At 37.5% G+C, this 22,212-nt stretch overlaps 1 protein-coding gene across 10 annotated transcripts in view; it reads left to right on the forward strand.

Annotated features, from left to right (window-relative positions):
* Positions 1–721: 721 nt before the first annotated feature.
* Positions 722–22,212, forward strand: part of CSPP1 (centrosome and spindle pole associated protein 1) — a 65,727-nt gene continuing 44,236 nt past the window's right edge. For 3 of the 10 annotated variants that reach the window (XM_017812526.1, XM_017812530.1, XM_017812533.1), the window contains exons 1-8: positions 722–803; positions 5,584–5,687; positions 6,226–6,322; positions 11,389–11,489; positions 12,206–12,229; positions 14,619–14,699; positions 17,855–17,956; positions 21,341–21,786. In XM_017812526.1, the coding sequence (XP_017668015.1) occupies positions 5,586–5,687; positions 6,226–6,322; positions 11,389–11,489; positions 12,206–12,229; positions 14,619–14,699; positions 17,855–17,956; positions 21,341–21,786 (953 nt within the window). In that variant the 5' untranslated portion in view covers positions 722–803; positions 5,584–5,585. Of the gene's footprint in view, positions 804–1,315; positions 1,332–3,079; positions 3,232–5,583; positions 5,688–6,225; positions 6,323–11,388; positions 11,490–12,205; positions 12,230–14,618; positions 14,700–17,854; positions 17,957–21,340; positions 21,787–22,212 lie in introns of those variants that run through there. The other 7 variants (XM_017812532.1, XM_017812525.1, XM_017812527.1 and 4 more) reach the window with 7 other exon arrangements.

The raw sequence follows: 22,212 nt of genomic DNA on the forward strand, positions 1-22,212 counted from the left end.
ATGCGGCACCGCGGGAACCCTGGCCCCGGCCGGGCGGTACTTCACGGGGAGCCGCCCGCCAAGTGTCCCTTGTTATTATTACTATTATTATTATTATTATTATTATTATTTTATTTTTTAACTTACTGTGTCCTGTTCTGGGTTCCTCAGTACAAGAGGGACACGGAGCTCCTGGAGCGGGTCCAGCGGAGGGCAGCAAAGATGATTAAGGGACTGGAGCATCTCTCTTACAAGGAACGGCTGAAGGAGCTGAGCGTGTTCAGCCTCGAGAAGAGACGACTGAGAGGGGACCTTATCAGTGTGTATAAATATCTAAGAGGAGGATGTCAAGAGGATGGAGTCAGGCTCTTCTCGGTGGTGCCAACCATAGGATAAGAGGCGACGGGCAGAAACTGATGCACAGGAGGTTCCACCTGAATATGAGAAAGAACTTCTTTACTGTGTGAGTGACCGCACAGTGGAACAGGTTGCCCCGACAGGCTGTGGAGGCTCCCTCGCTAGAGATATTCAAGAACCGCTTGGACGCAATCCTGTGCCATGTGCTCCAGGACGACCCTGCCTGAGCAGGGAGGTTGGATCAGGTGACCCCCTGTGGTCCCTTCAAACGCGGTCCATTCCGTGATGCTGTGAAGCCCCCACGCCACCTCCCACGGCGCTCCCTTTCCCCGCCCGGTGGGAGGAGGCGGTGGCGGCCGGGTCGCACCGCCCTCCGGGGCAAGGGGGGGCGCTGCGCGGCGCCGCCCGCCGGGTTCCGGGGCGGTGGTAACCGAGGGGCGCGGACGGAGTCGCGGCTGCCGGCACCGGTGAGCGGGCGGCGGGGTCGGGGCGGCACCCGAGGATCCTCCCCCGCGGTCCCGCCGGGCGGTTCGCAGGGGCCGCACCGAGTCAGGGCGGCGGCGGGGCCGAGGGGGTCCGCCGGGCAGCAGGACGGGCTCCGGGGCGGGGGCGCACCCGGGGCGCAGTGGCGGGTCTGGGTGTCCCTGCGGGGGCGGCGGGACTCGGCTCGGCCCGGCCCGGTCCGGCCCGGCTCGGCTCGGCTCGGCTCGTCCCTCCGGCGGGGCCGCTTGTTGTGCGGCCGTTGCCTGACAACGGCGCCGCGGTCCGGAAAAGGGGCCGAGCCGCGGGTGCCGCATCCCCGCCCCGGCCCCGGGGGGTCGGTGCCTCCGGGAATGCCCGAGAGATGCTGCCGAGGAGGGAGGGAGGGAGGGAGGCTGGGAGGCGTGCTCTGCAGGCCGGGGGAGAGACGCTTCCCCGAGCTGTCGCTCTTGGAGAAATAAACCTGATCTCCTGGGTCTGAAACTTTGCCGAAATTGGTGTCTTTTTGGATCAGAGTACGTGCTCTGCTCTCTGAGGAGGCAGATAAACCCTACTGTGGAGGGGAACTCGTGAAACTTGTTGGTTGGTTGTTTAGAGGGTGAATTGCCTTCTTAGTTGCGAAAATGTCATGCTGCTTTAGTCAGAGTTTATTATTTGTGACCAAATTTATTATTTGTCCAGACCCTGGAATCTTTTGTGCTTTTTCAGCCAAGGATTTGAAAGAAACTGCAGTGAAAGGTACAGGAAGCACGTCTCTGGCAGCAGGAGATTATTCCAAGTGCCATTCACAGGGATAGAGAAGCAGCCAGTACTGGCTGCTGTGAGACTTAGGAGGTTTGGGTGAAACTTTGGAAAGTGTTTCTCAGTGACACAATTGGTGACTCTATAACCTGCAAGTACAATTACTAAACGTGGTGTATTTCAAAACATTTGCTTTTTCAAAGGTTTTTCAAAGCATTTCCCTACTTGCCAGCCATGCTGCAATTCATATGGATGGGAATTGCCAGTGTTCCTGATGTTATTTTAATATTGCGGTAACACAGAAGAGACAAAATCTATTTGCACATGCTTATTTTAAATTTTATGCCTCGTTTTCCTGAGCAAATAGGAGGAAAAGGGAAAGATTAAACCAGAATGCAATAAACATTGCTCTAGGTGATAAAGTAGCTACACAATACATAGCTAAATATACTACATAAGATAAATATACACATAGATGTTTTGAATACCTTGAATACAGAGACATGTATTATTAACTCTGGGCATAGACCCATTAAAAATGTCATGTTCAGACCTGAATATCTATTGTTCTTGAATATCTATGTGCTTTTTATTGCTTGGTATATTTGCTTAAGTTGAAGTCTGTTTAGCTCACTCTGTAATTATCCAGAGTTTTTGTGCTTTTGTGAAAACTTTCAGCTGGAAAGGAAAACAGGTTATGAAAATCTAAAATGTTCCTGAAAGAAAAAATACAGAAAAAATATTTTTATGGAACATTTTCAGACAGTAGTTGAATATATAGCAGCAGTATGTTTAATAAAATTGCACTTTGAATAATGCCATGTTTTGAGAATGCAAATAATACAAGATTTAAAGTTGCAAGAGCTAAAGGAAAGCTGATAGATTTGTGCTATCAAATGTTTTTTTAGAAATGGTATTTACAAAATATTGTGTTTTCCAAAAAGCATGAAAAATATGATGTTTACACCTCATAATTTTGGGAGCATATTATTTGTCCTTGGGTTTTCAAGTGTTTACAACATATTCTGACTTCCCCTTTTCTGCTATGCACATGCTCATGGAGTGATGTCTCCAAGCTTGGTTTTTAATCTGCTGCTTTTACTAGTAGTTGCAAGGGGCTAGAAATGCACAGAAGGCATTCAAATGCGTTGCTAAGCTGAAAATGAGTTATTTTGTTTTGATTGGAAGCGGCGTTATAGTGTCAGGCTTTTCCTTGGTGTGTTTGTGCAGTCACGTGAAGCCAGTTTGAAGTTGACAGTTCGCTGTGAGTTTAGTGCTGTCACCTCCAAGATAATTCACTGCACACCAAAGGGCTGTGGTAGGCCTCTTCTCAGATAGAAATGTGTTGTTATTGTGATTAGTCATGATCTCTTCACATGATACAGTAGATGATAAAGTTGATTCATATTCAGTGGGACATTTGCTTACATGCTGGTCTATTTTTGGAGCCTAGCAGTGTATGCATAGTTTTCAAATTGTCACTCTTTTGCTTAGAATAATAAGATATTTTTTCTTTTTTTAGTATAAGATACTCATTTTGCCTATCTCAAAAAGTTTGCACTTGTGCATCTTTTAAGAAGATCAACTCAAGCAGAAGGATGTTAAGACTCAAAACATCTAGATATTTCTAAGAAGGATTTGTCTACTTTTCCAGGCTATTTAGCTGTATTAAAGGTATGCTGAATCAACAGTGCTGTAGCATTAGTTGTCTTAGTATTCTCCAAGGCCTGGAATCGCCAGCTTTCTTCACACCAACCAAATTTACCTATGTAGTTCAACTGTAACAGTTTTGTCTTTGTTTTTTAATTTATTACATTGCTCTTTTGAGCAACGCGATAGGAGTGCAGAATGCTGGAATATTCATGGTGTTCCTCATGCTAGATAGAAAATATACTGCAAATACTCCTTTCCTTATGCTGTCTCTCGGAATAAGTTTGGTACCATTCCCATGCAGTAATTTGGAAACAGTTCTAGAGGTTATAAATGCGATTGTAAATGGATATAAGAAATACAGATGTTACAGTCAGCGAGCTTTTGAAAAGACTTCTCACAGCGCTTCCTACATGCGGTAATTTTCCTCTTGATGACTATGCTGCACTGGATGGGTGATGAGACCAACTTCTACATTTTTTAGTATGACAAGTTGCTTCAGCCTTTTTTCATTATTCTTATGTAACTTAATAGGCTAAATAAAATTTACCAGTGCCTGGAAGCTTATCCTCTTTTAACTTATCCCTTATCACTGTACAAAACTAATGAGATTAAAGATTTAGGACAAATCAGATGGGGGTATTTATTTTTGGAATTGATTGTCCTGTATTACCACTAGGAATTGTAAATAGGTTGTCCTAGTTCTGCCTCCTTTGTAACAATATTATAATTTTATATTATGAATCAAAAAAGATAAAAAGTTTAAAGGAGTACATTCTGAGGAATACATCAAGCAAATGTATTCATTAAATTAAGTTAGCCTGCAATTACTTGGCTTTATCTGATAGCATTTGAGCATTTTTTGTTTTCATCTTACTTCTAGTAAGCATTTATCTCAGTCTTTCTGGACACGTTATTTTTATGTTTACCGATGTGCTATCTTATTATATTTGAGGTGGTGGTTTGGTTTTTTGTTGCTGTTGTTGAAGTTCTCTGATCCTCTTCCTGAAACTGTTTTCTAATATACCTTTATCATTGGCCTAATGTTTACTTCATACAATCTGTAGGCTTTAGAAAGATATCTAATCAGCCTCAAAAAACCTGCTGTATAGTTAGATTAGTATAGATTAGTTTAGATGTTTGTTTAGATACTGAATGTGATGGGATTGTTCAGGAACCTGGATAAGCAATCCTATTTCTTAAGTTCTGTGGGTAGCATTAGAGTGATTTGAGGGTCACAATTTTCTTCTCAGTTTCATGTTTTTTTTAAGTATGGAATATAACTTAGAGATTTTTTTTTAATCAGTAGGCTTGGTTTTGCAAAACTTCTTCTGCAGTGGAGTTGATGAAAACACTGAGTGGAGATTAGGATGAGTAGGCTTGTATGCAGTTGTTGGTTTTGGTTTTGTCTTTCCCTTTTTTCATGGTTACAGCTTTGCAGTATTTTTAGTTCTGGTAAGACTGTTCTAACAAAGAATATTCAAAATTAACTTTTGTACAGTTTCATTGACGTGAATTCGATTGACGCTCATTTTTATTATGAGGTTATCCAGGTGCAGCAATGTACAATAAATTCCACAAATAAGATGCTAAAATTTCTGCTCTGAAGGGCTTTCAGCTAAATAGGCAAGGTGCACAACTAATGAAAGAGAGGTAATCAGCTCTTCTTCAGTACATGTTTTCTTACAGATGATTGGCAGATTATTGCAGAATTGTAGCTATTCTTATTGCCTCTGCTATTTTAGTGGTACAGGAGGTAGTGATACACTGTTGGCTCCAGCTCCAGAAACACTATGCATGTATTGTGAGTTTTTTCTTTGTTTTGTTTTGTTTTTAATAAGCTTGATTGTTTTTAAGACTTCTCATGATAGTAAGTTAAGCACAGAACTGGCTGTATGATTTGGTACTTATTTTGGACTATACATGTAATTTGCACTTTTCATACTCTTTTGTCTAGTGATTCCTTTATCCTGTTTACTTTTGTGTATTTTCTAATTTTGATTTAATTGTTCACTAACAGTCAGCTTGTGCTAGTGTGTAGCAAAGGGCCACTGGTAGACTTGCAGTTAAAAAAACTAACCCCAAACCACTTTAACCGGGTTAGAAAAAAGGATTAGAGAAGTATTTTCAATCTTATAATCTGGAATCTTTGAATTTTCTCTCTGGTGAAACGTCAAGTAGTATCCTCCATGAATGAGTTTCCCTGAGTTAGATGTTTTGTTGACTCAGCAAACATCTTAAGAGTTGTAGTTCTGAGGGACAAACTTGATTATTTTTTAACTGCTGTCTTAAGCAACTATATAATTGGGCTTTAAATTTTTGAAGTTCTAATGTAAAGGTAATGTCTAAATTTCTGCGTCTTTTCTGTAACCTTAGAAATGATGGCAGATGACTTAGACAAATCTATTGAAGAACACAAGGCCAAGTTTGCACAAGATAAGGCAGAACTTGAAAATGATCCACCTTACATGGAAATGAGGGTAAGACTGTTAAAAAGCTTTCCTGAATATAAGTACTTGTGTTGCTAAGCCTACTTTTACTGTGCTCTTATAACTGGGTTTTTTTGTTAAATTATATATTAAAGAATAAGTAATTTCTAATTTAAATACTTTGTATCTGTATGTATGTAGATTTTTAAAAACCTGTATGCTACCAGGCATATACAGTAAGATTTGTATTTTACAAGTGAGAAAACTCTTGTAAATGGCTATTATTGCTCCTTCCCCCTCCTCCCTAGGGAAGGTGACTATCAGGGATCTGCCCTCTGCTCACTCCAGAGCTGTGGTCTTGGAATATCCTCAACATTTCTCTTACAGAAGCTAGGAAATATAAAAGAAAAGTAACAATTAAACAAAATCTGTTCTTATCACAGTTTTCCTATTAGTAATTTTAATGTGTTAATCCAGCATTACTTTCAATCTCTCTATTCTCCAGTGCAAATAGTTATGTTACTAATGTTCTTATACATGATATTTCCTTTACCTTGTACTGCAGTAAAGCATTTTGTTTTGTTTTCAGAATAAGGAATCAGAGAAGCTTTCTGAGACTAGGAAAATGTTAATTTCCATGGCTAAAGAAAATATACCTCCGAATAGTCAACAGAACTATCCTTTAGGTATAGTATATTTTTTTATATGTTTTCTAGATTTGAGTAGCATTTAATTACATTTGGGAATTTTTGCAAGGGAATTACTGCTTTGGACCTTTAATCATAAGGTGATCATCGTAATTCAAGTGCATAATAATTCTTCAGTCTTCCAAAAGTCTTGGGATTGTATGGAATTTTATTTATTTTGAAGTTACGCTTTTTTTTTTATCAGTAGAATGGGGCAAGCACTTTCTTTTTCTTCCTGTAAAGGTAGTGCCACTAAAAAAAAAATCCAAACCAACCAAACAAAAAAAAAAGAAATCTGCTTGCCAGTCCTTGATAGGTGATATGTCCTTTCCTGTTGTATTTGAGTGAAAAAAGCTTTGAAATTCCATCTCTCATCTGGACTTTACTTCAAAAGGATACATTCCCTGTACTTTGTGACAGGGAAGTAAGAATACTTTTCCTTTCAACCTCTTAGGTTAAGAGTCCTAGTCCAACTTGACTAAAATGCATACAGTTAAACTTAAGTTTTTCCTTTCAATTGTAAGCATCTTTCAGATGTTTTGGCAGTTAAAACTGTTTGTATTGCTCTGTAATTTTGTTACAATGTACAACGTCCAGTGTTACATGTAGTCATTTACTATTCAGGGACAGAACAAGCACTTAGTTTTGGTTGAAATCTCAACTAAGGGAAATGGTTAAATTTGTTTTGCTGTAACTATCAGTATTAGTAACTGTTTTCATTATATATTGTCCTTTTTCTTCTTTTCTTTGTGATTTCTGATTGAAAATGTGTGTGATAGTGTTCTTTTCTCCATTTTGATGTTTCTGTAATGTGCCACCCTTCCTTACTTGTCCATCTCCTTTCTGTTGGCACTACTGTTTTTCCTTAGTTACACTTGTATAGCTCAGGTTTGTTCTGACAGCTTTAGAGCTTTTTCATGTTCTATTTATTGTTGATAGGTAACTCTTTTCTTTCAGTGTAGACGCTTTGGGTTTGTACCTCATTAATTTTCATGCTGTGCCTGCTGTAATTCTGGTGTAATTCTGCAGCTTCCAGTGGGAGGTGGAACCTGAGCTTGTGAATCTGTGGGTCTGAACTGATCTTAGCTGCATAAATAAAAACATGGTTTTTATAAGGATGTTGTATAAATAGAACTGCCAGCCATCAGAAGACTTCTGGAGGAAAACTTCACAAAAAATACTTGAAATGATAATTGAATATTCCTTGCTGCCAGAAGTCATAATAGATAAACTTGGTTGTAGGGCAGCACTTGAATAAGTATCTATCATGCATTTTTGGCAGTTTTATTAGGATCAGCATGTTATTCCTGGTGTTGATAGTTCTTTGCTTAACAGTGGAAACATATGATACAGAAAATAGAGTACGATAGGTAGTATCCCACTGCCTGACAGTGACAGATCAATACTGAACAGTTAAGCTATTTTAATATTAAAATAACTTTATCATTGTGGGAGAGCTATAATAGCATATCATGTTGTGTTTGTTATTACAAATTTGACTTAACTGTTAACTCCTAAATATAGTAACCCAACAAAGTATTACAGATGAGTTGCATTCAGGTGGTCTTAAATGAAAACCAGTAAGTAGGTATTGCCATGTCATGGTTTAACCCCAGATGGCAACTAAACACCATACAACCACTCACTCACTCTGTGGTCGGGGAAGAGAATGGGAAGAGTCAAAGTGAAAAAGCTCATGGGCTGAAATAAAAGCAGTTTAATAGTTGAAAAAAAAAAGTGATGAAAAAGAAAATAACAAAGAGAAAGAAATAAAACCCAAGAAAGACAAGTGATACAAATGAAAACAGTTGTTCACCACCAGCTGACCGATGCCCAGCCAGTTCTTGATGTCGTGGGTGGGAGTGGAAGACTTAGACAAAATTTATTAAAGAAACCCTGCTGTTGAGTCATTAGGTCCAGAAAGTATCCAATCTTAGCCTCAGATTTTGTCAATGGTTTAAATTTAAAGAATTATAGAGGTGTGATTGGACCGCCTTTGTCCTGCAGGTTTTAATGATGGGAAACTGAGAATACTTATATAAAATGAATAATTTATTATTACAAATGATCAGACAAAATATCTTAATCAGAATTATTTATTACACAATATAAATCCTAAAAGTACTAGTAGTGTTAGTAAGTAGCAGGAGGGCCTACCCCAATAAGGCCTAGAATCTGGTAAGATAGCACAGTGCACTATATTGAGGCAATTATTGAAGCAATTATATTAAAGCTAGCAAAAAAAAGAAATAAAGTAGAGATTTGATATAACTTACCCATACCAGTGCTTGTGGGGAGATCTCTTTCTATCAGCCTTGGGGGTGTCCCCAGCGAAAGGGAGGAATCTCCACACACACACCCCAGGAAGGGTTATGTTAGAAGAACCTGACTGTATGAAAGGGGACTGGACTTTTACAGTATAAAGTGATGGACTGCTAGTCAGAAATTTACAGGCGAGCTACCAGCTTATCTGTCACATCCAACTTCAAAAAGCAGGATGTATGTTTGGAGTTCAGTGAACCAGGCTGGTTTTAGCATAATTCAACACCAAAAGCATTACCACGGTGCCTCCAGTAACTCACTACAGAGAGCTTGCGTTGCTTGCATTCTCTGACCACATTCTAGGCCTTACTGGGGCAGGCCCTCCTGCCACACTCGAGCAGCAGACCCCCCCAACCTCCCCCCTAGTGTTATTTATGAGCATGATGCCATATGGTATGGCATATCCCTATGGTCAGCTGGAGTCAACTGTCCCAGCTGTGTCCTCTCCCAGCTCTTTGTGTACCCCCAGCCTGCTTGCTGATGGGTGGAGTGAGAAGCAGATAAAGCCTCGATGCTGAGTGACCACTGTTCAGCAATAACAAAAACATCCTTGTGTTACCGACAGTTTCCAGCACAAATCCAAAACACAGCGCCACACCAGCTACTCTGAAGAAAATTACCTCTATCTTAGCCCAAATCAGCACTTTCTATAATAATAATTTGGATGCTGAAGTGGATGGTTGTTGGTATTATTGGTTGGCTCTGCTTTAAAGCAATGTAATTTCCTGTGGATTAAATCAGACAGGGACTTGTTCCTTGGTAGCTACTAAGTGTACTCTATAGTTCTAGCAATAATGTTGAGATTCAGACTGAATGAAGTGACAGTTATTTCTCATCATTAAATGCATGCAAACGTTTATATAAAAATGCATTTAAAATCTTAGCTTTTTTAAAAAAAATTGTCAGTGTCCTTATATGTGATTAATGGAATATGAAATGGCAGATAACTACAGCAATTACACAAAAACCAAAAGCAGAAAACCACTGAAAAAGAAAGTAAATCTCTTATTCTGATGGAAGAATTCAGACAAGTTGCACACAAAATTAGGATGAATGTATGTTAGCTGCAGTAGTTTTGCTCTGCTAGGCTCTCCTAGAATAAGTTTTTGAAGTGAGTAGTTTTCAGATATCCCGGAGATCACTACCCATGATTGTTATCTCAGTGCTTTTCTGGTGGCCAAAAAAAGGTCTTCTGTTAAAAAAATTAACTTTAAACACTTTTTTGTTTGAATACTTCACATATTTGAATCAAAGCACTTGATTCCTTAATTGTCACTTCTTTTCTTTTTTTTTTTTTTTTTGGTACTGAATTTTACTGGCATCTGTGAAATTCCTGAGTGAATCTTGGTCTGACCTGTTAGTTGCTTTTGGTCTTCTTCTTGGTTTTCTATAACTAATTCAAAAATAATACATGTGAAAATAAAAGGCAAGAGCAAGTAGCTGAAACAAACCATTTCCTCTTCTGTATTCTTTGCACTTATCCCTTTACTTAGTGTTGAAATGGTACATTACTTTTTTAAACAGAACTCGCACTTACCTTATGTATGGAATTGGGAGAAAAGTAACTTGGAGGTTGGAGAAGCAGCTCCTGTGCAGATTTTGGTTAGTAGTTGAACTCTGCAAACTGTTTCAGAGTAGCACATGACATATTTAACCAGGTCCTTTGATTCTGCAGAACAGCAGGCTGACTCCTGTTTGTCGCTCTTGTTTGTCACTTCTTCCCTGTTACAGTGTTTCACTGGCTTAGGAGGATAGTTTCAGCTATGTCAGAATGTATCTCAATCCCGGCCAAACTCACTCATGCAATAAATTGGGACTGATGTAAGAGTAAATCTTGAATATCCCTCTCTTCTCTCTTACTCCTTGCTATTAATTTTACATAGATCACAAGGTGTAGAAATGCTTAGTAAAAATACTTAATAACCCCCCCCACACACACCCAATAGTTGTAATTTTTGTCTCTTGTTGGATGTGTTTGTGGAATTCACTAGCTCTTTGTGGAGAGTGGTGAAAGTGGTTGCAGAGATGGCCTTCTGGGGCAGGGAGTGTTTCTTGCAAAGTACGTTAAGATGTATTTTGGGAACAGCAAACAGCTTGCATAGCATTATTTTTTTAATTTAGCAGCTGTTATGAGACCAGATAGTAATCTCAGAAAAGTACTAATGTGTTTTGGGTCTGCTACAATTAAAAACACTGTGGTGGAAAGAAGAAGGATTATAATTATCATGTGGTCAGATTCTAGTTATATAGAAGCCAACATATTTTTCAAGTGCTTTGTGCTAAACAAATAGCTTGTTGCTTTCAGTTGCGAATTATGTTTTCTCTTGTGCGACAAGCACAGCATAAAATATCAGATTAATTTAGGAACTAACATGTCAAAGGAAATTTCTTCTGAAACATACATTCACAAAAGAAATATGTATAATCTTTAGGTTATATTATACTGTTTGTAAACTCTTCAAATGAATTCAATTTTTGTTGCTTTTTTTTCTTTTTTTTTTCTAGTGGAGAGAAAAAGCGCAAGGACTAGAGAAAAACTAATATCCAAATGCCAGTCTATTTTTTTTGTGCTTTCCATCCATCTACTCATACATACTACTGGTTTTTTGGCTGTTTTGTAATTACTGGTTGCATAATTAATTTTTTTTATTGCTTGTGTCAAAATCCAGATGTAGCTTTTGCAGGATGTGCTTTGCATTGATGCAAAATAGTAAATATGATATTTCGTGGTGTTAAACTTTCAGGTGACTATGGCATGAGTTTACCTCTTGGAGAGGAATATGAACGAAAAAAACATAAACTCAAAGAGGAACTCCGAGAAGATTATAGGCGATATCTTTCTCAGGTATGGCTGCTTGACTGGTTGCTATACTTGAGTGAGTCCCTTGAAATGATTCTTTCATTTATTTGAATGAAAATTAATGATATCTGTAAAAAATTTTTATAAGAAGGCATTCATTATAAGCTCATTATAATGGCTCATTTCAAAGACTTGGATAAAAGTAATTTCAAAATGTTACCTCTAGGAAGGGTTATATATTTTAGGCTTCTACAGATCTCATTGCCGTGAGACTGCGTATTACTTAGTACACTTTATTCTGAATTCTTTATTTATTTGTCTTTACTTCTTCCTTAGTTTTTTGCTTAAGAATTTAAAATCTGTTACTTCCTTAAGTACTTAACGTATTTTGTGGTCTGTAATTGGGGTAAGAATATTTCTATAATTAGTGTGAGTCCATTTGACAACTTCTTTTCAATTTTAGGAAGAAAAAAGCTTTGATGTTCCGCTTAACATGAATTACTAAATGTCACAGTCAATTTAAAATTGAAATGATATGTATGAAATGTCATCCTCTTGGGAATATTCTGTATCTCCTCTTCGTGAGACAGAAAAAATAAGGAACCAAATAATTTCTGTTATATGAAAATGCTATTTATCAGTGTCTTTAGTTCTTAAAATGAAAAAATGAATTTACTTTAAGAAAGGAAAGAATTTTTGTTAAGTCATCTATTTTTGAATGAAAGACTCTTTTTGAATAGTATCTTCTCCCTGACTTTTAGGGTATATCACAGGCAAAAAGAAAGGTAGGGTGTCTGCAATATAATTTTCTTTTCTTTCCAGTTAGTTGCTTTTTGCTTTGTGCTCTTTGAATTTAAGAAATCATTTTTACTTTTTTGTGCTTTGTGTGTTTGTGCATGCTGTAGTGATTAGTTGTGACTAACAGCATTGTTTGCTTTGTGCAAAGTTATTAATTATATTTATTATTTTCCATTAGTAATATTTTAAAACATTTGTTGATTTCCTTTTCCCTTTGCAGTTGCTATTGTTGCTGTCTAATGCTGACTGTACAATAGTTTTTATTTTAGTAGACGTTTGCTTCCAGGCTTATCAGTTACATAGATATTGAGAGTTCAGATCCTTTTTTTTCTCCATGATATACATACTTTATAAGGCTGTTATAAAATAGTAACCTGTGAAATATTATAGTGTGTCATTGAAACCAGTCAGGGATTTTTTCTTCCAATCACTATAATCAGTTGTGCTTAGGGAAGCAGTAGAGTCAGTTATTCAACACCTGGTGGCCAGAATGCAAGAATACAAGTATTGCGAGGAAAAATAAAACCTCTGGTGTTATTTTTGCAAGCTTTGGCCAATTGATTTTTAATTATTTATGTCATTATACTGTCATGTATCTATAATTTTAAAATTTAACACAGTCCATTCAGGTTGTTCAGATCAAGCAACTTCAGTAACATGGTAGAAACACAACCTGCTGGTTTCTCTGTCATTCTTTGAATGACAGAATAAGTAGCATTCGTGAAAAACAATAGCAACAGCAGAATAAACTGCCTTCTTAACCTCTGACCCAAATGATGCTTATGTGATTGTTGCTTCTTGTTTAATCTTAAAACTCCAGATTATTTTCAAAGTTAGAATATTGTGTTAAAAATTAATGTTTTATAATTATCACCAAAGTACCCAAATAATATAATTTTTACATTAACTTCTAGTGTTTTATTCTCAACTGAACTCCAGTTTTACAAATTTAGGTTTACAAGGTGGTGTTTTTTTGTTTTGTTTTGGTTTTTTCTGCTTTTTTTTTTAATGTAGTACATGTTAGCTATATTAAGCTTGTAAGGCCTGAGCAAGAGATAGGATAACAATCTTTGATTTCTTTTCCAATCTCTAATTTCTTTTGCCCACCTAAAGAGATAGTGTAACTTTTAGTAGCTCTCGCAGTGATGATTTTTTTTAAAAAAATGCAGTTTCCATATCAACTTCTGATTTTTGGCAAATATGGTTTTAACATCAGGGATGATCTCCATAGATGTCTTCAGAATGCGTGAAAATAATTACTTAATAATGAGGATTACAGCGTATTTACTTTTTCTAGTAGGAATAAGTTGATTTTCCATATTAAACTAGTTGTCTTGATGCTTGAATGTTTGCAAACCCCTTAAATCTTCTAATGTGTCATAAAATATAAGTCATAATGATGTAGTTTTGTACTGGAACAGACAGACCTCTCGAGTGCCTCCAAGCTTTTAAGTTACCCTGCAACATAGATAATGGAAGGAAACAGTGGTAGTGAATACCATATCTCACCCATTCCCTTCTGCAGCCCATGCCACACAAAGAGATGATGCTTTTGTTAAAGATAATCAGATTTATAAAACACAGATGATTGACTGAGAAGGGCCTGGGGATGCTTTTAGTAAAGGAGTGATGTGTGACGAAGCCACTAGACCTGGAAGCCAAGGACCTGCCCCAGCATTGGTGTTTGGTTTGGAAGGCAACTACTTTGACTTGCTGCACAGCCCAGTTCCCAAACTGTGACCCAGGGATCTATATGGAGCAACAACATCGTGGTTTTGATGGGAATTTCTCTTCTGAAAGTGACTGATGGTCCGTAAGGAATTACAAGATTTAGTAATGGGTCATTATCCTGAAAAGTTTGGGGAATGCTGGTATAGAAAACACTGTTGAGATAAACAGATGTGACTATGCTACTGTTAGCATAGATTCCATCTGTTGAAGTAAGAGGTAGACATGTTTTCTGCAGTTAGAAAAAGCAGTTTTTCATCTTCAAATATCATCTTGGAAAATTCCTCTTATGCTTGTACAGATACTTGTGCTTATGCTACAGAAGAACTGAGTGGGGTTTCTTTGAATAAAAATTATTTTTTTTAGTATACAGAGACTTCAACAGTGTAACAGGGAAGAAGTGACAAACACTTTCAAACTCAAGCTTAAAACTTGACAGAGACATTTACTTTCTGCGTTCCTTGACTTCATTCATGCGTTCCAAGAACATTCTACATTTTTAAAACATTAAGGTTGTCTTCAGTGTTTTTTTTTTTCACTAAATTGCTCGAATTAATTTCAAAAAATATAATTCCTAAAAACTATTTACTTGAGTAAGAATTGGTATTTTAAAATATATTGAATGGTTTTAAATTTTTTTTAATGTAGAAAAATTATCTGACTACTGGTGAAGTAGATCCATATACTCAGGGATTATCTCTTCCTATTGATGAGCGAAGATCTACCAAGGTAAATATATGAAGGAAATTAAGTAAGTGAACTATAACTTGAAAATGAACCTGAATGTTTAAACTGTTGCGGAAAAAATATTTCTATTCAAGTTTTTTTTGTTTGATTGTTTGTTTGGTTTGATTTTTTTACACAATAGAACATTTTTGGAGGTTGTCATTAGAATTATTTTCTGAAAAGTCAAGTATTTACATTTTGTTTGGGTTTGTTTTTGTTTTGTTTGTTTTTATTTTGTTTTTGTTTTGTTTTAAAAAAATTTAATCCTAGGTTACTTGTACTCAGTTTTTCATAATTTGATGTATAATTCCTTACTGATAGTAGTCTGAGGTTTGCTACTTCTGATCCACAACCAGTGGTTGTGCTTGGGTTTTGTTCAGCAATAAATATTGATCTGATAAAGAACACTGGTTTTGTTATAATTGTATATGCTTTTCTACTTTATTGCTCTTCTTACTGCAGCCTGGGGATTGTTTTAAAAATATTTGCTCGTAGGTGTTTCTACAGTGATATTTTTACCAGTTCCTAACAGCACTGCAGGAAGTGTGCTTTCTGCTGTGCACAATTTGCTTTGATGTCTTTTGCTTACGCTTAACCTACCCACTTATCCTCACACGCTTCTTTTTTTTTAACAGTTGAATCTGGAAATCTAAATAAAAGCTGATTTAATATTTCACATATTGCCTGCTGTTAATATAGGAATCTTCCCAATTTCAAGTCTTTCATTGAGAGTACAGATGCTAATTTGTTTTGTGAATGGAGTACACATACTCTTTCTGAGTTTAGCCCCTTTGATCTCCCGGAGGTTTCTTAGCAGTTTATGATCTTGCTTTCATTTGTTGGAGTAGTATACCAGCCATGAAAGTCTCCCTGCTGTTGGAGCTTCATGGAGGTTCAATTACGAAAATTCAACATGCTTACGTGGATTTTCTTTACCTCTGGTCCATTCCTCTGATGTATGGTATAATTCTGTGAAAGCCAAAATCAGTCTTACAGGAGTCATCTCTCCTCATGCCCTCACATTGTTGGTTTTATAATCCCAGTTCCTTTCTTATATTTGCTTGTAAATTGATCCAGGAAGTTGAGTCAGCAGAAACACTGTAATTTATCAAAAGTTTTGCTGATTCTACCAGTGCAACTGTTTGGTTGTTAGGATTAGTCAAACCACAGTGGACATACAAGGAAGAAAGACAAACTGTGTTGCTGTAGGAGGACTAGACATTTGCACTCCCGGGAGTTTTATTTTCTTTTGGGTGTTTTTTAACCTATGTTGGCTTGAGGTTGCACTGTTGAACTGTGTTTGGGACTAACTGTCGTTGTAACCTGGTGCAAGGCTTCTGTTTTGGGATGTGTTGGTCTTGCCCTTGCTGTGCTTACTTACACTTTCTGCCTCTCTTGTGGTGGTTTGGCCATATGAGGAGCCAGGTGAGAACTCAAATAAGTGAAATTGCTCCTGTGAAAAAGCCCCAAACTCCAAGTTACATGAATGCAAAAAGGAAGCAGCAAGAATGAAATGTCCGGAAAGGGGAAAGGACTCCTCCTCAGTGGCTGCATACACTTGTACCGAATTTGTGTTATCTTCAGGTTCTCATGAGCTTTGTGTTAACCCTTGCAAGTATGTGTGCTGAAACAGTGGAAAATAAAGTATCTTTGATTAATTCTGTGGAAACTGAAGATGTATTTGAACTGGGAACATGTCTGATCATTGATGGTTTTATATCATAGCAGGTCAACATTTATTGAGATTGTCTGTTTGTACAGTTGTGTTATATCCTTTTTATGCTTTTTACCTATTTATTGCTGTTGCAGAACCTAGAAGCTGCCAGAAGATGTCACACTGTGCCCTGCTAAACACTTGGTTTCTGGGCAGATAGGGATGAGAGGTTGACATTTGCATTTTGATTTCCTTCAGTACAGTCACACAGCATATTGAATTTTCTACTGAGTGTTTTGCCACCTGTTAAAGACAAGGCTTGCTTCTCAGCTTTGGAAAATGCCTCTCAGGCAGCTTTCATGGCTGTCTGCATGTTTTATATTGTCACTGTTATAAAACCTAGACACAAATTTTGGGGGAAAAAACCAAAAATCAAACCAAACAATTTTGGCGACTATTAGTATGATTTGCAAATCTATTATGAGTCTGGTATTTCCATGGTGATTGAGGTATAAATTTTTTTTTTGGAAATTTGTTCATGAGAAAGTAAATTTATATGTAATGTTCAGATTTTTTTAATACTTTTTCTTTTTTTTTTTTTTTTTTTTGAAAATGCTGCAGTGGAAAAGAGCATGATTTGTAGTGTTGTTGTAATATAATTCTCTTTTTTTTAATTTATGTGATGGTTGGAACGAGGTAGTATAAGAGATGCCCCATGCTCTAAGCACAAGGTAGTAATATCAAGAAGTAATGTAAGTTAGAGTTTCCTTTATCCAGAGACTTGTATTTCATATATTATTAGGCTATGGATGTGCAGTTCATGTGTATTTTTGGACCTGAGCAAGCTGGTTATAAATATTGTCACCTTGAAAAAGCAGCTAGGGCAATGTGGATAGATCAGTTTTTTCCCTGTTTTTCCTTGCATTCTTTGCACTTTTGACTCTTTTGCTGTCAAGTTCAAGTAAAATTTAAGTGCTTGTTTGAATTTCACAGTTCATGTTATACTCTAAGCTATAATTGACGCATCTTTTCTATACATGTATTTGTTGTCCTGTTTTAATTATGAACAGGGCAAGTCACAACTAATCTTAACACACAATAAAAATCGTATGTGTAAAAATCATCTGTAAATACATTCAGATTGGAAATTAGAAAGTGGTTTCTAATTGTCAAGGGAGTGAGTCTTTGGAAAATTTTGGAATAGGTTTAGCAGGAGGAAGCCTAACTACAGGTTAGGCTACAGTTGATCTACAGTAGCATCACTGGGGACTAGACTTCATGGCCAAGGAGCCGGCTTCTGCTTACAGATTTCAGATTAGGGGAAAGTACTATGTTCAAGAATGAATAAAAACCTCAAAGCAATTCAAGCCTTATTTGTACGTCACAAAGACTAGGGGGGGGGCAAACACACAGTTTGCATGTATTCACTTAATACCACAGTTCTGTGAAGTTAAAAGCTACTAAAAATGCTAAATTATGATGCCCTTTTCAATGCCTATTTTAGGAGAAATTACGACTTGAAAGAAACAAGGAGTACAATCAATATCTCAGGGATAAAGAAGAATGGAATGAAAGGCTAAGGAAATTAGGGAAGAAAAACAGAGAGGTAATACAGTTTTACAGTCTTACCAATGACTAAAACATACAAAGTAAGACAAAACAAGCAAATTATGTTGTTCAATGAGGCCAGTTTTATTAATGTGTCTGGGAGGTCCTGGTTACAACTCATACAGTACAGTTCTTGATTCCTGCTTCCATCATATCTGTGTCATAGATGGGTGCTTTCATTCTTTTATGTGTCTAAAGCAAATCCCTGGGTTGTTTTTGGTGATAGAAGTGGTAGCCAAAAAAGCTGTCTCTTTGAATAAAATATTGAACCTTATATAGCTTTTATTTGCAGATGCTCTTTTCTTTAGTCTGTGTCCAGTTCATGAGAAAGCCAGGCAAGTGCAGGCAACTGTCCAGAATATGAGGCTGTGCATTTGTGAATAAAAAACAAAAGTTAAAAAAATTTACTACTGAAAGTGAGCTAGACACATGCAGAATTGAAATCATGTTCTGATCTGAGGCCTTTGATTTGTATGGCAGTAAGCAGGTAGGAACACACACACACTCACCTCCACAGGATGAGGGAAAGAATCAGAAGGGTAAAAGTGAGAAAACTTGTAGGTTGAGTTAAAGACAGTTTAAGAGGTAAAGCAAAAGCTGCACGCGCACAAGCAAAGCAAAATCAGGAGTTCATTCCCTATTTCCCATGGGCAGGCAGGTGTTCAGCCATCCCCAGGAAAGCAGGGCTCCATCACGTGTAACAGTGATTTGGGAAGTCAAATGCCATCACTCTGAATGTCCCCCTGCCCTTCTCCTTTCCCCATCTTTATATGTTGAGCATGACATCCTACAGTGTGGAATATCCCTGTGGTCACTTGGGGTCAGCTTCCCTTGTACCCACAGCCACCTTGCTGGTGGGACACCGTCAGAACCAGAAAGTCTTTGGCACTGTGTTAGTGCTATTCAGTAGGAACTAAATTATCCCTCTGTTTTCATCACAAATTGGAAGCATAGCCTCATACGAGCTACTGTGAAGAAATTCATCCCAAACCAATGCAACAGCCAATGGGATTTTTAGACCTAATTAACATTGTTGTGAGACCCTTTGCTTTAGTAGTCTGGAAGCAATATATTGATCTGAGAAATCTGCTTTCTAATAATAAAATCTTTTCTGGAAAGGGTAAATTTTATTTTTAAAATATTTTTGCCTCAGTTTAATAATTTGGAACTCCCTAATGTAGGTTGGATTTAAGGCGGCCTTCCACTTCTTTTTAAGACAGAAATTCTGAAGTGTACACTAGCGTGAGAGCTAGGTCGTTCCACGAAGTGCCTTGTATTTGTACTCAAAACATCTGAAAGTTTATTATTATTAAGTGCAAATAACCATGTATTTTAATTTCTCTCCAGAATAATGTTTCTTGTTTCTAGAAGAATTGTTTTATGTAAAAGGTCTTATGTAAAGATCTTTTCCTCCAAGTACATTGGAGTGTCATATAGTTGAAAAGTATTTTAGTCTGTGAAGACATGTAGAAGGCAGTATTCAGGCATCCTTTAGATGTTGAAATTCAATATCTGTTTCTTAACTGACTTCTTGAAGGGTTGGAGTGCTACACAACAGCGATCCCTAGGAAACTGGCAGAAATGCTGCTTGTGTTTGTGTAACTGAGTCTGTAAATTTCTAAAATTTTTCTGCATGTTTGGGCATTTATGTTTCCTTATCTGACTTGTCAAATGAAATCTATTTAGGGACTCAAGGTTTTTTCTTTTTGCTTTGTTTGTCATCCAGTTGGACTTTTAAGTTATATTTTTATTATTCTTGTGTAGAAACAATTTTGCTGTCATAAAAGAACAAACAGGAAAAAAGCCTGGTGACTATTTGTTGAGATCATGCCATCTCTGAGGGATATTTAACTTGGAGTGAGAGTCAAATAACATATGTGACCTCAAAAGTGTGATCCAACAGTTTAGATAATCCTAGGATAAACTTCAGTTCCAAGGAACCTCTGGAAGTCGTATAGTACAATCCTCTGCCCAGAGTAGGGTTAATTCACAGTTAGATCAGGTTGGTCAGGCCTTATCTGGTTGAGTTTTGAAAGGATGAAGTATGCACAGTTCCTCTGGGCAACCTGTTCCACTGCTTTAACTTCTTGATCTGAACTTCTGTTCCTCTGTATCCCACTGGAATACCCTTTGCTGCAACTTGTGACTGTTGATTCTTTGAAACCCATTATTCTGGCATCTCTAACTATCCTTTAGGTAGAGACTACAATTACTAGTTCCTCCTGCTCCATACAAACCCTCCTTAGCCTTCTTCTTCCAGGCTGAATAAACCCAGCTTTGTCAGCTTTTCCTTTAGGAGCTCAAATGCCATCTCAGTAGCCATCCTCCAGTTCATCATTATCTGGAGGGGGGGAGGGAGAGCAGAAACTGGGCACACTACACCAGAACCTGGATACTGAATAAATACTGAGCAGAGAAGGATCACTTACCCTGACCTGCTGACAACAAGTAATGCAGCCCAGTTGTTGTTAGCAGTTATCACTGCTGAGGGTCCTCTGCTGACTCATGTGCAGCTTGTTGCTCACTGCTAACCCAGACCTTTATCTGCAGAACTGCTCTCTAGGCAGTTGGTGCCCAGCCTGTGCTGTGTGTGGCATTGTTCTGTCTCAAGTGCAGAGTTTTGCCTTTGCATTTGTTGATCTTCATGAGGTTTTCGTCAGCATATTTCTCCAGTTTGTCAAGACCCTTCTGAGTGGCAGTCACACCCTCTAGTACACTGATCCTTCTTCCTAGTTTGGTGTCATTTACATCCTTAATTTATTTTTCATTATATTTTGTAAAGTATGAGTTACTGTTATCTTTATTCCGTAGATGAAAGATTAGTGCACAGAAATACTACAGGATTTATCCAAACCCATGTTGTTTGTTAGAACTGTGTATTGAACTCTGGTCCAGTGTGTCATAGGTTTGGTTTTTATTTACTAAACTATCCTTCCTCATAAAGACTTCTCCTGGAGAGCAAAGAAATAGATTAAGAAATAGTCAGGTTAAAGGTTGTATTGATAGGGAAGAAGTAGACTTGTCTGAGTCTGGATATAATAAAGATATCTAGTCTCTTGGTGAGGTGTAAAGTTCCAAGTGGTTTTTTGATTATTTGCACCTCTGAAACTGAAAGTCAAATTAGAGTTGGTAAAAGGCCTGTCCAGGATTGATAGCTATACTTCTGAAACACATTAGATACAAGGAAGAGTACCTTTTTTAATCTCAAGAAAAATAAATAAAACACTAGCTTTTAAGCACTTCTGGAAGTATTTTCCTTGCTCACCTCTTACCTTTCTTCCAGTACTTGTTTAGGGATTGTTTCAAGCAATACAAAACTAAGGTTTTACTCAATGTTATTAGTTTTTATTCAGATCTTTTAATATTTTTTTCCATTAAACAGAATGAGATGGACAGGAGTAAAAAACCTGTTGCTGTTACCAGGCTCAAGCCAGATCTACGTACGGAAGTACAGCCCTTTAATACAGGTGCAGAACCTCCCAAGAAGGATGCCTTTACTTCTACAGAAGATTATGAAGAGCTGCAAAATAAGAGATGGCTGGAGGAAGACAGGTACCACAGGGTAGATGATGAGGTTGAATTAAGAAGTCGACTATTAAATAAAAGACTCGATGCAGATTTGGATGTTCCCAATGGAAGACATCATGGATTTGCTAGCCAGTCTGTAATTCCTATTAGGAAGCATCACAGACTTGATGAAGATCGTGATTTTGGTAGAAGATACTACAGAGTGGACTATGATCCTGAGATAAGTGAAGAAACGGACCCTAGATTTAGATGTGAAAGCACCTATGACAGAAGAACTCCCCGGGTTTTTCATGCTGAAAGGTATTCTTAATTCCACTTTCTCCTTTATTTCCGTAGTGCTCGTTGACAGCCATGGTTTGCTGTCATTGAAAGTTATACAAGATTCCCATGTGAAAGCAGGATTTTTGTACTTACTTATAAAAAGGAACTTTGCAATAATTCATAGAAAAAGTGTTGAACAATTGGACCAGTACCTAAGACTATAACTCATAGATTAAGGAACATTGTATATGTTATAGCAAACCAAGGATACTAGAGAAATTACCCCAGAAGAAGCAGCCCACAATTAATTTTTATGAGGAATGGTTTCCCAGAAAGCATGTTATTATTTGAGAGCAAACACCTGCACTGGAAACCCAGTGTTCTGTTTTCTTAGTCTGTAATAGTAATAGCAAGTCAATTTTCAGTTCAGATTCCAAAACTGGTTTGAGCTTCAATTTTTGGTAT

This window comes from Lepidothrix coronata, unplaced genomic scaffold (genome assembly GCF_001604755.1).
Source record: "Lepidothrix coronata isolate B3197 unplaced genomic scaffold, Lepidothrix_coronata-1.0 Scaffold36, whole genome shotgun sequence".
In the NCBI taxonomy this organism is placed as follows: Eukaryota; Metazoa; Chordata; class Aves; order Passeriformes; family Pipridae; genus Lepidothrix; species Lepidothrix coronata.